The sequence below is a fragment of the Sapajus apella genome, unplaced genomic scaffold, assembly GCF_009761245.1.
Source record: "Sapajus apella isolate SASKATOON/1434 unplaced genomic scaffold, GSC_monkey_1.0 scaffold141, whole genome shotgun sequence".
NCBI lineage: Eukaryota > Metazoa > Chordata > Mammalia > Primates > Cebidae > Sapajus > Sapajus apella.
The window spans coordinates 889,521-904,884 of NW_022437081.1; the positions used below are offsets into that span (position 1 = coordinate 889,521).

At 39.4% G+C, this 15,364-nt stretch overlaps 1 protein-coding gene across 1 annotated transcript in view; it reads left to right on the top strand.

Annotated features, from left to right (window-relative positions):
* ADGRG4 (adhesion G protein-coupled receptor G4) overlaps nucleotides 1–15,364 on the top strand; it is a 111,468-nt gene that overhangs the window by 32,703 nt on the left and 63,401 nt on the right. Inside the window, exons 4-6 of the mRNA XM_032264020.1 lie at nucleotides 5,509–11,499; nucleotides 12,756–12,850; nucleotides 14,631–14,695. Of these exons, the coding sequence (XP_032119911.1) occupies nucleotides 5,509–11,499; nucleotides 12,756–12,850; nucleotides 14,631–14,695 (6,151 nt within the window). The remainder of the gene's footprint in view (nucleotides 1–5,508; nucleotides 11,500–12,755; nucleotides 12,851–14,630; nucleotides 14,696–15,364) is intronic.

Genomic DNA, 15,364 nt, shown 5'->3' on the forward strand with positions numbered 1-15,364 from the left:
ATTCCAATGGATCCTGGTTCTCAAAAGCTACTAATCATTTGATTGAATTGTCTTTATCTAGAATATGAATGATTACTCAAGGCAGATATTATATCAGGAAATGTCCACAATTAGGGACCCCCAATTGAGTTTTGATTCCTGGGCCAGCAAATTCGCCTTGATGTTTTAGGTTAGCATTGCAATGCTGTCCTCTAAGGTTTGTCTTACTGTTTTGGTGGATTGCTGTTTCTTACACTGTTCAGCACTTGCAGAACTTGGCTTTTAGTATCTAACTTTGTTTCTCCTTGGTACCTTCTGATAGAGTCACTTTCTTTCTGTCTCCTGGGATAGGGGTGTTTCCTTGTAAATTGAGGGCATATATTTATGAGTGTTGGATAATTGAGGTATTGTTACATACTGTCTAATTTCTTCTCTAAACCTTTCATCTGTGAAAATCTCATCTCAACACTGCACTTCTCTGAGACTCATCTCTATATGAAAGGAATGAATATAATCTCCAAGTCCTGGCTCTAAAATTCTGAGATTTTAATGAATGAAGACTTTAGTCTTTATTAGCAAAGATATTAGGGGAAATTTTTGATACAGGAGTCCCTCTGGAAGAAACTTGCATCTGAAACGTTTAATGGAAGGTTTGCTGAAATATACAAATCCAGGTTTTAGGTTAAAATGGAGTAATGTAAGATGCATTATTCCTTGAGCTCTCTGGTACTTAAAGTGAACCTGCCTGGCAATTTAGCTCAACTCATTTGTTTTTATTTTTCTAAATTTTATGTTCTTTTTTGAGATGCTTACTGGAAGTGTTAATAACAAATGCTACATCTGTGGCTCAGCCTGCTGTGATAAAAATACCATGCCTAACTCCCATTCCTTGTCTTCTAAAAGAGTTTTCCATTACTTATGGATTACTCCAATAGTACTCTTTGAATGCTGCATCAGTGACAATAACTTAGACTTTTGTGGTATTTAGTGTTTTATTGTTTTTCCTAAAAAGGTGACCATCTGATCCTTGACAAACCTGACAAAAACAAGCAATGGGGAAAAGATTCCCTGTTTCATAAATGGTGTTGGGAAAACTGGCTAGCCCTGTGCAGAAAGCTGAAACTGGACCCCTTCCTTACACCTTACACTAAAATTAACTCCAGATGGATTGAAGATTTTTTTTCTTTTTTTCCACTATCAAATCAGTGGTATTGTAGGATTGAAGATTTAAACATAAGACCTAACACCGTAAAAACCCTAGAAGGAAACCTAAGCAATACCATTCAGGATGTAGGCATAGGCAAGGACTTCTTGATTAAAACACCAAAAGCAATGGCAACAAAAGCCAAAATAGACAAATGGGATCTAATTAAACTTAAGAGTTTCTTCACAGCAAAAGAAACAATCATTAGAGTGAATGGGAAACTAACATAATGGGAAAATTTTTTTGCAATCTACCTGTTTGACAAAGGGCTAATATCCAGAATCTACGAAGAACTAAAACAGATTTACAAGAAATAAACAAACAAATTCATTCAAAAGTGGGCTAAGGATATGAACAGACACTTTTCAAAAGAAGACATTTATGAGTCCAACAAACATGAAAAAATGCTCAATATCACTAGTCATTAGGGAAATGCAAATCAAAACCACATTGAGATACCACCTCATGCCAGTTAGAATGGCAATCATTAAAAAATCGGGAGATAACAGATGCTGGAGAGGATGTGGAGGAATAGGAACACTTTTACACTATTGGTGGAAGTGTAAATTAGTTCAACCATTGTGGAAGACAGTGTGGTGATTCCTCAAGGACCTAGAAATAGAAATTCCATTTGACCCAGCAATCCCATTCCTGGGTATATATCCAAATGATTATAAATCATTCTATTATAAAGACGCATGCACACGTATGTTCATTGTGGCACTGATTACAATAGCAAGGACCTGGAACCAACCCAAATGCCCATCAATGATAGACTGGATAAAGAAAATGTGGCACATATATACCATGGAATACTATGCAGCCATAAAAAGGATGAGTTCATGTCCTTTGTAGGGATGTGCATGAATCTGGAAACCATCATTCTTAGCAAACTGACACAGGAACAGAAAACCAAACACCACATGTTTTCACTCATAGGTGGGCGTTGAAAAATGAGAACACATAGACACGGGGAGGGGAACATCACACACTGGGGTCTGTCGGGGGGTAGGGGACTAGGGGATGGACAGTAGGAGGTGGAGAGGTTGGGGAGGAATGGCATTGGGAGAAACACCTGATGTAGGTGACTGGGTGATGGAGGCAGCAAACCACCATGGCATGTGTGTACCTATGCAACAATCCTGCAAGATCTGTACATGTACCCCAGAACTTGAAGTACGATAAAAAAATTTTTTAAAGGAAGAGAAAAAATAGTGAATGCAGTTCAATCATTAATCTTTTGTAAAGGAGAGGTAATTGTGAACTCTTCTCTCAACAATTAGTGCATTCATAGAGCGATTTCAGGCTCTGGGATTCCACACTCCTCAAATGTGCTAGAAGTGACACTTTCACAGATGTTTGCTAAGCCAATTGGCTGGTGTAAACCCATCCGCAAAATTGGAAACCAAGATCCCAACAATTCTCCTTTCATGTGAAGTTATGGACAAATTTGAAAGCATAAAGCTTGAAATATACATTTGGCTGCTGAAATATACCAGTTTTTGATAAGGCCTAAGATAATGTGGATCTTTAATAATTAGAAAAATGTCATAAAATTAAGTGAAAAAGTATTTTTTTATATAGCTTTGACTTTTCCCCCTATAAATGTGTGTACTTTTATCAATTCATCTGTATAGTCAATTGCAGGATTGTTACTCATTCTACTTGCTAATGGCCACAAAATCCTAAAGGACAGCCTACACACAGCTCAGAATTTCTGAATATGCAAATTATAAGTAATTTTAATGCTCAAGACAGTGAAACAAATCAGTATATTGTCTGCTACCACAGTTATTCCTACATCATACGTAATACGCTTCTCAGATGGACAAATACAAAATACTAATTTCCCCAAGGTAAATATGGATGATTTCATTTTGGGTGATTTGAATTGGAGAAAGATTATGACTCAGCTTTGAATTTTACTATGTACCATTTTCACTTGGATATTCACTATCATCTGAAATTCCACTTGTCCACGTCTGAACTGGGTGTTTTTCTTCTGAGTGAGGCTGCTTTCCTAATTTTCCTGTTCTTATGAATTTTACCACCATTTTCTATTTATCACTATTTTCTTCAAGAAAGAAGCAAACTTTGAATTGTCTGAGATTTCTATGTCTTCTTTATCTCTTAAACCTCTTTGTTACCATATCCTGCCAATTTTTCCTTTCTAGTAGATATAGGGTTAGGAATCTTCACACTGCACTCTCATCATTCCAAGCCATTCAGTTATTCAGTTAGCTTACAAATGGATACTACACATCTACCATGTGCCAGGCACTGGAATAGACACTAAAGATACAATGGTGGGCAACAAAAGATGAGGATTCTCAATGTGTTCTAGCAAGGAAGAGAGACATTAAAAATCACCTGCAAGCAAATGTAAAGCTCCAGCTATGACGCATTACATGAAGAAGGGGTATGAGGTGTCATAAGAGCCTAAGATAGATTGATGTGAGTTAGTCATGGAAGTCAGGGAAGGTAGGCTTCCCTGAAGAGGTGATGCATGAGCTGAAAACTGAAGAATTAGCAGAAGTTAATCAGATGAGGAAGGATGGGAAGAACCTTCTAAGTAGAGGCTATAGCACTTGCAATTGTCTTGTGGTAGGAAAGAGAATGCCAAGTATTAGAGAACTAAAAAGAGGAAAACTAAAAGAAAACAGAGGGGACTTAGCACAAATTGACACTGGAGAGACAGAGAGATAGAGAGGGACGAAATCATGCATAGCTTTATATGCTTTATTATGAAAAATTTTCTTTTTATCCTATGAGCAATAGAAAGCCACCAAAGAGAGCTGTGTGTGTGTGTGTGTGTGTGTGTGTGTGTGTGTGTGTGTGTGTGTTGGTGGGGGAGGGCAGAGAGGAGGGGATCAGATTGGCATTTAAAAAGATCATTTCTGTTGTATTATGGAACAGATTAGATGGGGCCCAAGAGTAGTGGCAAACAGTTCAGTTGAGAGGCTACCGCAGTATTCCAAGTGAAAGATCATGGTTACTGGTCAGAGTGGTAAGTGATGGAGACAGAGATAAACTGGGGGAGCCAAGAGATATTTAGGAGCTATGATCAATAGGACAAGATTATGGTTTGGCTATGGCAGGTGAGAGAGAATGAAGGAGACAGAGGGAGAGAGACAGGGTTTGCATAATTTAATGTATGATAGTGTAGGACCATTCACTGAAGGAATATCGGAAGAGGACCCAGTTTAGAGAGAAGTGAATGAGTTCAAGTTGGAGCATGTTGAGTTTGAGGTGTTAATGAGATATCCAAGAGATGATATCAAGTAAACAATTGGTTATAAAAATGTGGAGCTCAAAGTAGAGATCTGGTCATGAGATATAACTTTGAGATTTATCTGTGTCAAGAGATACAACTTTGAGATTTATCTGTGTATAGGTTGAAATCCTAGGTGTAGAGAAACTATATAGTGAAAAGAGAAGAGGTCCTGGGACAAAGCCTTGGTCAGGTAAAATAGGATGAGTCTAAAAATGAGTGGACAGAGCAGTAGGAGAGAATGCAGGACTGTGTTGTGTAGTGGAACGCAATGAAAAGAGTATTTTCAATTCACTACTACTAAATAAATGTTCATTTGGGGGTTCCTGATTAAAAAATTTCAACCTAGTGTTTAAATGAGTGATAGAAAGTTGGCCAAGTCAAAGTCAACTGTTTTTTGAGCACATACTCTGTATGAGAAGCTATGCTAAGTGTTTTACACACATTAACTCATATCTCCTAACAATTTTATAGGATAAGTGTTATTATGATCGTCATGTTATAGAGGAGGAAAATGAAGCACAGAGAGGTTAAGCAACTAGTCCATGGTTATGTAATGAGTGTGAAAGTGATGGAACCAGGATTTAAAACTAATCTATTTGAATCTAAGGTTGATTTTTCTTTTTTGGAATATTTTAAACTACACAGTTCCATTTCTTTAATAGATATAGGATTATTCAAGTTATCTACTTCTTCTTAACTGAGTTCTTATAGCTGTGTCTTTCAAGGAGTTGGATCATTTCCCAAAGCTAATCTTCTTAATCAATGCACTACTGTAGCATGCATCCCTTTTTTAGGAATGTTTATATATCTTATGAAGTTACTATGAAATGGATGTCCTCTTACCAGTTACTTAATCAGGGTGCTATGAGAGCCACATAGAGATTGTAGAAAGTAAAAAATTATCTTATGGAAAACCAAGTTATCACGTGATTTGATTATATCTGTGATAGTGTCTCACAAAAAAAAGAAATTATAGAGCCCTTTCTTAAAGAATTGTCTCTGGTTTCAAAAGCCGAATCTGAAATAACACATTCTTTCTGATTTTTTTTAGTTGTTCCTGAAAATACGACAATTCAAGAAAGAAGTACAACTCTTTCACAACAGATAGATATGACCACTCCACCTCAAATTACTGGACAAAAACCACAAAATACTGCACATTCCTCTACAGTGTTGTCTCAAAGCATACCTATATTTGCAACTGATTATACAACCATATCATATTCTAGTACAACATCTCCACCTCTGGAAACAATGACTGCACAAAAAATTTTAAAGACACTGGTAGCTGAGACAGCTACATTTGCAGTAGATGTTTTATCAACTTCAGCAGCCATCTCTATGCCTAACCAGAGTATATCTGTAGATACTACTACCGGTTCCATGAAAAATACAAAATCCCCATCTTCTGAAAACACAAACACAACAAAAATGGCTGAAGCCATGGCTACTGAAATCTTTCAACCACCTACATCTTCTAATTTCCTATCCACATCCAGATTTACCAAGAATTCGATTGTATCTACAACTTCAGCAATTAAATCTCAGTGGGCTGTTAGGAAGACAACATCTTTACTTCCAACTATTGAGTCAACATCTATGTCTACAACATCTTGTCTGAAACAAAAATCCACAAATATTGGGGCACTCTCTATCTCCACAGCTGGCCAGGAGTTTGCTGAATCTACAGCAGCCAAAACTGTACCTTGGTTGACAGTGGAAAAGACTTCACCTGCAGCTACTCACATTGGGACTGTATCAGCATTCCCACCTGAGTCTGTACTCATCTCCACAGCTGCTCCGGTAGATTCTGTATCTCCTAAAAACCAGACATCATCTCCATTGGCAACAACTGACAAGAAAATAGCATTTACAGCCCATTCATTAACTCTCCCAACTAGGCTTATTGAGACCACGCCTGCCCCGAAAATAGCTGAAACAGAATTGACATCTACAAATTTTCAGGATGTCTCTTTACCCAGAGTAGAAGATGGCATGTCTACATCCATGTCTAAAGAGACCTCCTCTAAGACTCTTTCTTTCTTCACATCCTTTTCATTTACTGGGACTGAGAATGTACAGACTGTTATTGATGCTGAAGCTACACGTACAGCCTTAACTCCTGAAATCACACTTGTACCTACAGTGGCTGAAACTATGCTTTCCTCCACAGTCACAGGACCAGTTTATACCCAGAATACACTTACAGCTGATGAACACATGCTTACTTTGATTTCCACTAGATCAGCCTCCGCATCCAAAGCACCTGGGTCAGTTCCCACATCCACAACTGATGAAGATGCCCATCTGTTCTTCACCAATGAGACCATTTGGACTTCCAGGCCAGAGCAGACCCTGCTGACATCTATGAACACAACCACCATACTCACATTTGTGCCTAATGAAAATTTCACATCAGCATTTCATGAGAGCACTACTCATGAAGAACATATATCCACAATTACTAATATTATCACCCCACTGAAAGCATCTCCAGAGAGTGAAGGTACCACTACCACTGATGCTACCACAGCCAGATATGCAACCGCTCTATCCAAATTGACATTCATGACCAGTCTGCCTGAGTTTAAACTTACCACCTTACTACTAAAAACAATCCCTATGTCTACAAAACATGCAAATGAACTTCCTTCAATATCAAGTGAGACTGTTGTTCCATCTGTAGATATAATATCTACTCTTGCTTACATTCAACCAAATTTTTCTACTGAGGAAAGTGCTTCTGAAACCACACAAACAGAAATAAGTGATGCAATTGTATTTGGAGATACAACAACTCCTGTACCAAGGTCAGCAACAACACAAAGCTTTAATGCCACTGTGACAAGAAAAGAAGCAACTTCCCATTATCTTATGGGAAAATCAACTATAGCAGCAGTAGCTGAGGTTTCTCCATTTTCAACAATGCTGGAAGTGACAGATGAATCAGCACAAATGGTGACAGCTTCTGTCACTGTTTCCTCTTCTCCTGATATAGAAAAGCTGACTACCCCATTGGATAATAAAACTGCACCAACTGAGGTGAGAGAAAGTTGGCTTTCAACAAAATTGGTGAAAACCACACCTAGGAGTTCATACAATGAAATGACAGAAATGTTTAATTCCAACCACACCTATGTAGCACACTGGACTTCAGAGACATCTGAGGCCATTTCAGCTGGATCCCCCACTTCTGGGAGCACACATATATTCAGTGAATTCCTGGGTGCTTCTACCACAAGGATATCAGGAACCAGTTTCCCCACTACCCCTACAGACAGGACAGTTACGTCTTTGTCTGATGATATCTTACCTCCACAGCCTACAGCTGCTCATTCCTCAGAAACCCATATGCCTGTTACTCATATGTTCTCACTGCCAGTTAATGGCAGTTCTGTGGTGTCTCAGGAAACTGAGGTTACCGTGTCTGAGCCGTCTACACTGGCCAGGGCTTTTTCTACATCTATGCTCTCAGATGTCTCAAATCTATCATCGGCTACAATGACCACAGCATTGGTACCACCATTGGATCAGACTGCTTCCACAACCAGTGATATTGTGCCTTCCCACAGAGACTCAATTCATACCACTTCAAAGGCCACAGTAATCTCTGTCAGGAAGACATCCATGGCAGTTCCTTCTCTAACAGAAACTCCATTTCCTTCACTGAGTCTCTCCACTCCTGTGATAGCTAAGGCTAAGACCACCCTTTCCTCCACCTCAGTTGATACAGTAACCCCATCTACGCACACTCTTCTCTGCTCAGAACCTCCCCCTGACAACATTCCTACTGCGTCCTCCACTCCTGTGATCTCAACTATGTCTACACTAGAAGTAACTCAACCCATATCTCAAGTAGAAGAGACTTCTACCTATGCTCTCAGCTTCCAGTATACTTTCAGTGGTGGTGGAGATGTTGCCAGCTTAACTACTGGCACTGCAGAGACCTCTGTTGTTGATGAGACCATGCTCTCACACACCTCTGCCAATAAGCTTACTACTTCAGTAGACAGTCACATTTCTCAGTCTGCCACATATCGTGTACACACACCAATGTCCCAATTGGTGACTAGCACCTCTACCTTATCTTCCAACAAAGACCAGATGACCATCTCCCTGGGAAAAAACCCTAGAACTGTGGAGATGACAGAAATGTCCTCATCAAATAAGTCTTTTATTTCATACTCCCAGGATACTCCATCTTTGGATACAGGATTTTCTGAGACCACAAAAATTTCCAGTTACCAAACACATTTGCCTTCAGAGATTCCACTTGGGGCTTCCTCTGATGGAAATTCGGCTTTATCTCCCACTTCTGTAAGCACACAGATTATACCTACCTTGACCTCAAGTAACACAGTAGATGTTCACATTCCAGAAATATCTACCAGTCTTGGGAAAACAGCTCTCCCATCACAAGCTCTGACAACCACCACTCTTTTGTCTCCTGAAAAAGAGAACACGAGTGCCCTTTCAGCATATACACCCAGGACAGTGGAAATGATGGCAAACTCCACCTATGTGACTCACTCTATCTCATATGGCCAGGATACTTCATTTGTAGATACCACAACTTTCAGCTCAGCCAGAATATCAGATGCTATGGATATCAATACAACTTTTTCACACCTGCCTTCACTTAGTACACAACCTGAGGTGACTTCAGTTGCCTCTTTCATTTCTGAAAGCACACAGACTTTCCCTGAGTCCTTGTCTCTTTCCACAACTGGATTATATAATGACAGTTTTACAGTTCTCTCCGACAGGATCACTACAGCCTTTTCTGTTCCAAATGTACCTATGACACTTCATAAAGAGGCCTCCATGGCAACGTCCACTCCTATTTACCAGATGTCCTCATTGCCAGTTAATGTAACTGCCTTCACCTCCACAAAAGTTTCTGACACTCCCACAATATTAATAACTAGGTCTTCTAAAACAATGCATCCAGGTTGTTTGAAAAGTCCCTGCACAGCCACTTCTGGGCCCATGTCTGAAATGTCCTTAATGCCGGTTAATAACTCTGCTTTCGCTCCTGCAACAGTCTCTTCTGACACTTCCACAACAGCTGGGTCATTCTCTACTTTATTGTCTTCAGTTACCCCCATGATTACTATGACCATGCAAACATTGGATGTCACACCTGTGACATATGCTTGGCCTTCTTCAAAAAACAAAAGGGCTTCTTCTGCTTTCACTACAGAAATAATAGGGGTACCTTCCAGGATCACACCTACAACCTTTTTCTCTCCAACAGAGCCAACATTGCCCTCTGTGAAAACCGTTCCAACCACTATTATGGCTGGGATAGTGACTCCATTTGTAGGCACCACTGCCTTCTCTCTACTCAGCTCTAAGAACACTGAAGCTATTTCCTCCATTCCAAAAACCACATTTTCACCATTTCTGTCAGCAAGTCAACAGTCATCACAAGCAGATGAGGCTACAACTTTCGAGATATTATCTGGGATTACTGACAGCTCCCTATCTATGGTAAACAGTGGTACAGGGGCAGCTCTCACAAATACTTATTCCAGAACCACTGTTCCTGAAAATATGATTTTACCTACTCATGCAGATAGTGTCCATACTTCCTTCAGTATTCAGGTTTCCCCATCTCTGACTAGCTTTAAGAGTACTTTTGGACCCACAAAAAGTGTTAAAACGACCGCCATTTACCTATCTTCTAATACTGGAAAGATGACTTCCTTGTCAGAAAAGACTTCCTTAACAAACCATGCCACATCTTTGAATACCCCTGTTTCATACCCTCCATGGACCCCATCCAGCACAATTCCACCCTCTTTGACATCATTTCTCTATTCACCTCATAGTACTGAAGCTGAGCTTTCTACTCCAAAGACCTCTCCTCCTCCCACATCCCACATGGTTGAATTTCCAGTTCTGGGAACAAGAATCACATCTAGTAATACCCAATCTCTGCTTATGACTTCCTGGAACATGCCCATAGCTGAAGGTTCTCAGTTTCCAATTTCCACCACTATTCATGTACCTACATCCAATCAGATGGAAACGGAGACTCTACACCTTGTTCCTGGGACTTTGTCAACATTCACTGCCTCTCAGACTGGTCTAGTATCTAAAGATGTCACGGCAATGTCATCTATTCCTACGTCAGGAATTCTTCCTACCTATGGGCTTTCTGAGAACCCTTCAATATCAACATCTTTAAGAGCTATCCCTACCACTTTGGCTGACATTAAGCACACAGTTGAGAAAATGACCACATCTGTAACTCCTGGGACCACACTCCCATCGAATCTTTCTGGTGCCACTTCAGGATCTGTAATTTCAAAGACTACTACTTTACCCGCTCTGACATGGCTCTTATCTACTCTCCCTTCTGGCTCCCCTTCATCAGCTGTATCTAATGTCCCTCATGTTATGACTTCCTCTACAGTAGAGGTGTCAAAATCAACATTTCTGACATCGGACATATCAGTGCATCCATTCACTAAATTGACAACACTACCCCCTGCTACTATAAGCACCATACTCACCCAGACCACTCCTGCATCTACACTGGGTGGTATCACTACTGGCTTCCAAACTTCTTTTCCTATGTCTATAAAAGTCACAGATGACATTGTGTACATTTACACACACCCTGAAGCATCCTCCAGAACCACAGTAACTGCCAACCCCAGGACTGTGCCTCATCCTTCATCCTTCAGTGGAAAGAGCATGTCACCTTCTACAACTGACCACACTGTATCTGCTGGTTCCATGCCTCTGCCTAGCTCTACAATAACATCTTCATGGAGCAGAATTCCAGCTGCATCATCACTCTCTACTTTAATTATTCCTAAGCCCACAGTGGACTCCCTCCTAAATATAATGACTACTACATCCACTGTTCCTGGAGCCTTATTTCCACTCATATCCACTGGGGTGACGCATCCTTCTATAGCAACTGTGTCTTCACCAATATTGTCCTTTTTTGAGACCACGAAGTTAGATGCCACACCTTCCTTTCTATCTACAGAAGCATCAACTTCGTCTATTGCCACCAAGTCCACAGGTACTGCTCCATAATGCATGCGGTGTAGCCCCAACAGAATTTATGTGCTATGGGTCATGTGTTCTCCAAAGTGGCCAGTTCTTGGAAGACAGAAAAGAGTGAAAGGTGCAGGTGTTTCTTATCTCCTTCAGACAGTGAGTGAATGCCTTGTCCAAATACAAAGTTCTCTAGCCATCTTTCTTGTCTTTGCTTTACTGAAATATAATGCAAATGTATCTTTTCACTCAGCATGGCAATTTTGAAGCCTGCTTTCCGCCTGTTTTGCTCTTGAAATTCTGACTCTGATTCTGCCAATGTGCACATGGACTAGGAACCTCACCACATGCTGACCACACACCAGAAAACACCAGAAAAAAAACATCAGAAGATACCCTATCCTGCCTTTTGGATTCCTTTTATGCAGGTCTCAGACTTCTCCAATCCCTACCTGCAGCTGGCTAAGAGAGCTTGTCCAAGGCCAGGGAATATTTGGCTTTCATATTGTTCACATTTTGAATGTTCCTGCACCTTTTTTTTTTTTTGAGATGGAGTCTCGCTCTGTCACCCAGGCTGGAGTGCGATCTCGGCTCACTGCAACCTCTGCCTCCTGGGTTCAAGTAATTCTCTGCTTCAGTCTCCCAAGTAGCTGGGACTATAGGTGCCTGCTACCATGCCCAGCTAATTTGTGTATTTTTAATAGAGACGGGATTTCACCATCTTGGCCAGGCTGGTCTTGAACTCCTGACCTCATGATCCACACACCTTGGCCTCCCAAAGAGCTGGGATTACAGGCACGAGCCACTGTGCCTGGCCTCCTGCAACTTTAACATTTTACAATAGAAATTTGAAAGGATACACAAGAGCAAGAGGGAAATAAGGAGAGGAAAACCTAAAGCAGAAAACAAAGTTCAGGAAGAAAAAAACAGTTATTTTCTCAGGGCAAATGATCTTCTGAGATAACGTTCAGCTTGGCCTTTGAGTGGACTGGAAATCTGTTGGCCAATGAGAGTAGAGAATTGGTGGGATTTGTGGAGTGTCTGGCAACTAGAAATCAAGGAAGTGCCCAAATAATGAGAGCAAAATTGGGATGGTAACATCCTTTTTGATATGAGTCAAAAATGTTGGTTTTTGACCTTGGAGTTAAATTAAGCTAAGTTTAGGCATGAGACGTTATTATTTGGTTTACTTTAAAACAGAGAACACTTTTCACCAAATTTACAGAAGTCAAATTTTTTGAACTAAATGAATAAAATTAACCTACTTATTTTTAATTACAGTTTCCTTCTACAATATTGAAATGAGCTTCTCTGTCTTTGTTGAAGAGCCAAGGATCCTTATTACCAGTGTTATAAATGAATTTACAGAAAATTGGGTAAAATAATCTTTTGCATATTTATGGTATATGTAAATATATATATATATATATATGACAGAGTATATTAAAACCAGGCTTTACTTTTTTCTACCAATAATCAATTTCACAGCTGAGTAGTTTTGATTTTGTTTTTTGCGCAAATCTGTCTATTCTGTAAGCAACACCATGAGAATGTATGCTATCTCTCTTTCATAGTGCCAGTGCTGAAAGCTTTTATGGAATGTTATTATTTTCATTTGTTGAGATCTGTACATTTCCCTCCACTGACACAAATTCTAAGTCTTGGTCAAATTTTCCTATTTGGGGAAAGTGGGAGAGCAGTAATAACAAAATATATGCCATTGTATTTAAGTATTATTGTTTTCTGTATTTTATTTTTTCTCTTTCCAACACGATGAATGTTTTACTTATTCTTATTTTTTTCTTGATATGACTAATACATACTCTCTATAAAAAAAATCAGACATTGACCTCTAAAGCCCAGAAAGTAAATGTCCTCTCTAATACTGCTGTATGCATTAATTCCTCTTAATAGTTTAAGATACATTCTTTTAGATTTTTTCTATGTGCATTATAACATTGATGCATGTGTGTTCTTTTAAAAAATAATTGTAATTGTACTAGTTGTGCTATTCTTCAACTTGTTCTATCTTCTCTGCACTTAACTATGTATCTTTGCATGTATTCATGCTGATAAATACATATCATACACTTTACCAGATGCACAGGATTTCATTGCATGGTTGTATTATAGTTTTTTTTTTAATCCATTGGTGGACATTTAAGTTGTTTCTATCTTTTTCTCTATTTAGAAACAATGCTGGGCTAGACAGTGTGGCTCATGCCTGTAATCCTAGTACTCTGAGAAGTTGAAGCAAAAGGATTGCTGGAGCCCAGGAGTTCTAGAGTAGCCTGGGCGACATGGCAAGATCTTGTCTTCTTTAAAAAATAAAATGTTTAAAAAAGAAACAATGCTGAAAACAATTCCCTAGAAATAAATTTTGGGACCCTTAAGCATTTTTATTGGATAAATTCCTAGAATTGGAATCAGTAGATGAAAGGATGTGAACCTTTCACATTTAAATAACTGTCACTAAATGGCCTCTCAGATAGGCGACACCAACTTGCACCATCTCCCAACAGCAAATAATCATATCTGTTTCCCCTCTTTTCCTGTCTGCACTTATTTTCAAGTGTCTATGACATGGTTATAAATATTTGAAAATGGATGGGTGTATTAGTCTACTCAGACTACCATAACAAGATATCATAGACTGGGTGGCTTAAACAACAGACATTCATTTTCTCAGTTCTGGAGGCTGGAAGTCTAAGATTAAGGTACTGGCAGAGTTAGTTTCTGGTGAGGCCTCTCTCCTTGGTTTGCAGATAGCCATCTTCTCACCTCTGTCATCACGTGATCTTTCTTTTGTGCACATGCATCCCTGGTCTCTCTTTTTCTTCTTATAAGGACACCAGTCTTATTGGATTAGGGCTCCACTTTCATGGTCTTATTTAACTTTAATTCTGTCCCGAAAGGCCTTATGTCTGAATATAACAACATTCAGGGTTAGGGCTTCAACATTTGAGTTTTGAAAAGACAGAATTCAGCCCATAACAGTAGGTAAAATGTAAATTGAAAAACTCTGTGGAGCAGATGGAAATGTTGAGCCAGCTGAAATAATGAGTGCAGCTTAATGATCACATCATCTCAGGTGACTTTGCTCGGTTAAACCAGAGGAGCAGAATACTAACATTGATTTCTCTTTGTCTTGTACAGTTGAATTCTATATTTCAGGACAGCGAATTTTCTCTTGCTAATCTGAAAACCCAAATTAAAAGCAGGTACGTGAATGACATTTACTGTGGGTCAAATGGCAATTTGAGGGCATTTTGGGTCTGTTCCTATCTGGAGGGGATTTCCTATGTTTATGTCTGAGATTTAGGGCTACCACATGTTTAGTTGCATCTTTTTTCCTGAGTAGCTTCCCTTTGGCATGAGGAAAAAATTATATTACTATTGTAGGGCATAAAATCAATGGGAGAATAAAACAAAAGAAAATCAATAGAAGTCGTGCAGTTAGAGTGAGTTACCTCTAATGCCACTTTCATCTCTAAGATTCTATGATTCTGTGACTTAGACAAAAATCATGCCTTGAAATGCTATGGATGGACAATGCATGAGGATTTATACAGCCTTTTAATTTAAAATGATTCACTTTCAGAAATGAGAAATTCCAAAGTCAACTTGAAATGTCTAAAGCAAGAATGTTGACTAGTCCAAGATTTGCTTGGGGCACAAATTTCGAAAAGTGATTGCCCTGAAATGGGCAGGCACTGAGTAGTATCATGGAAACTATGGCAAAGGCAATTGCTTACCTGGGAAATATTCCCTGTATTCTTTCCCTGCACATATACTAGTCATCTGTAAAGGGACACCTGGCAGAAGGTCTTTTAAAAATAGGCATGGCTCTGTTCAGCCATGGTAAACTGATTTTTAAAACATAAAATGCT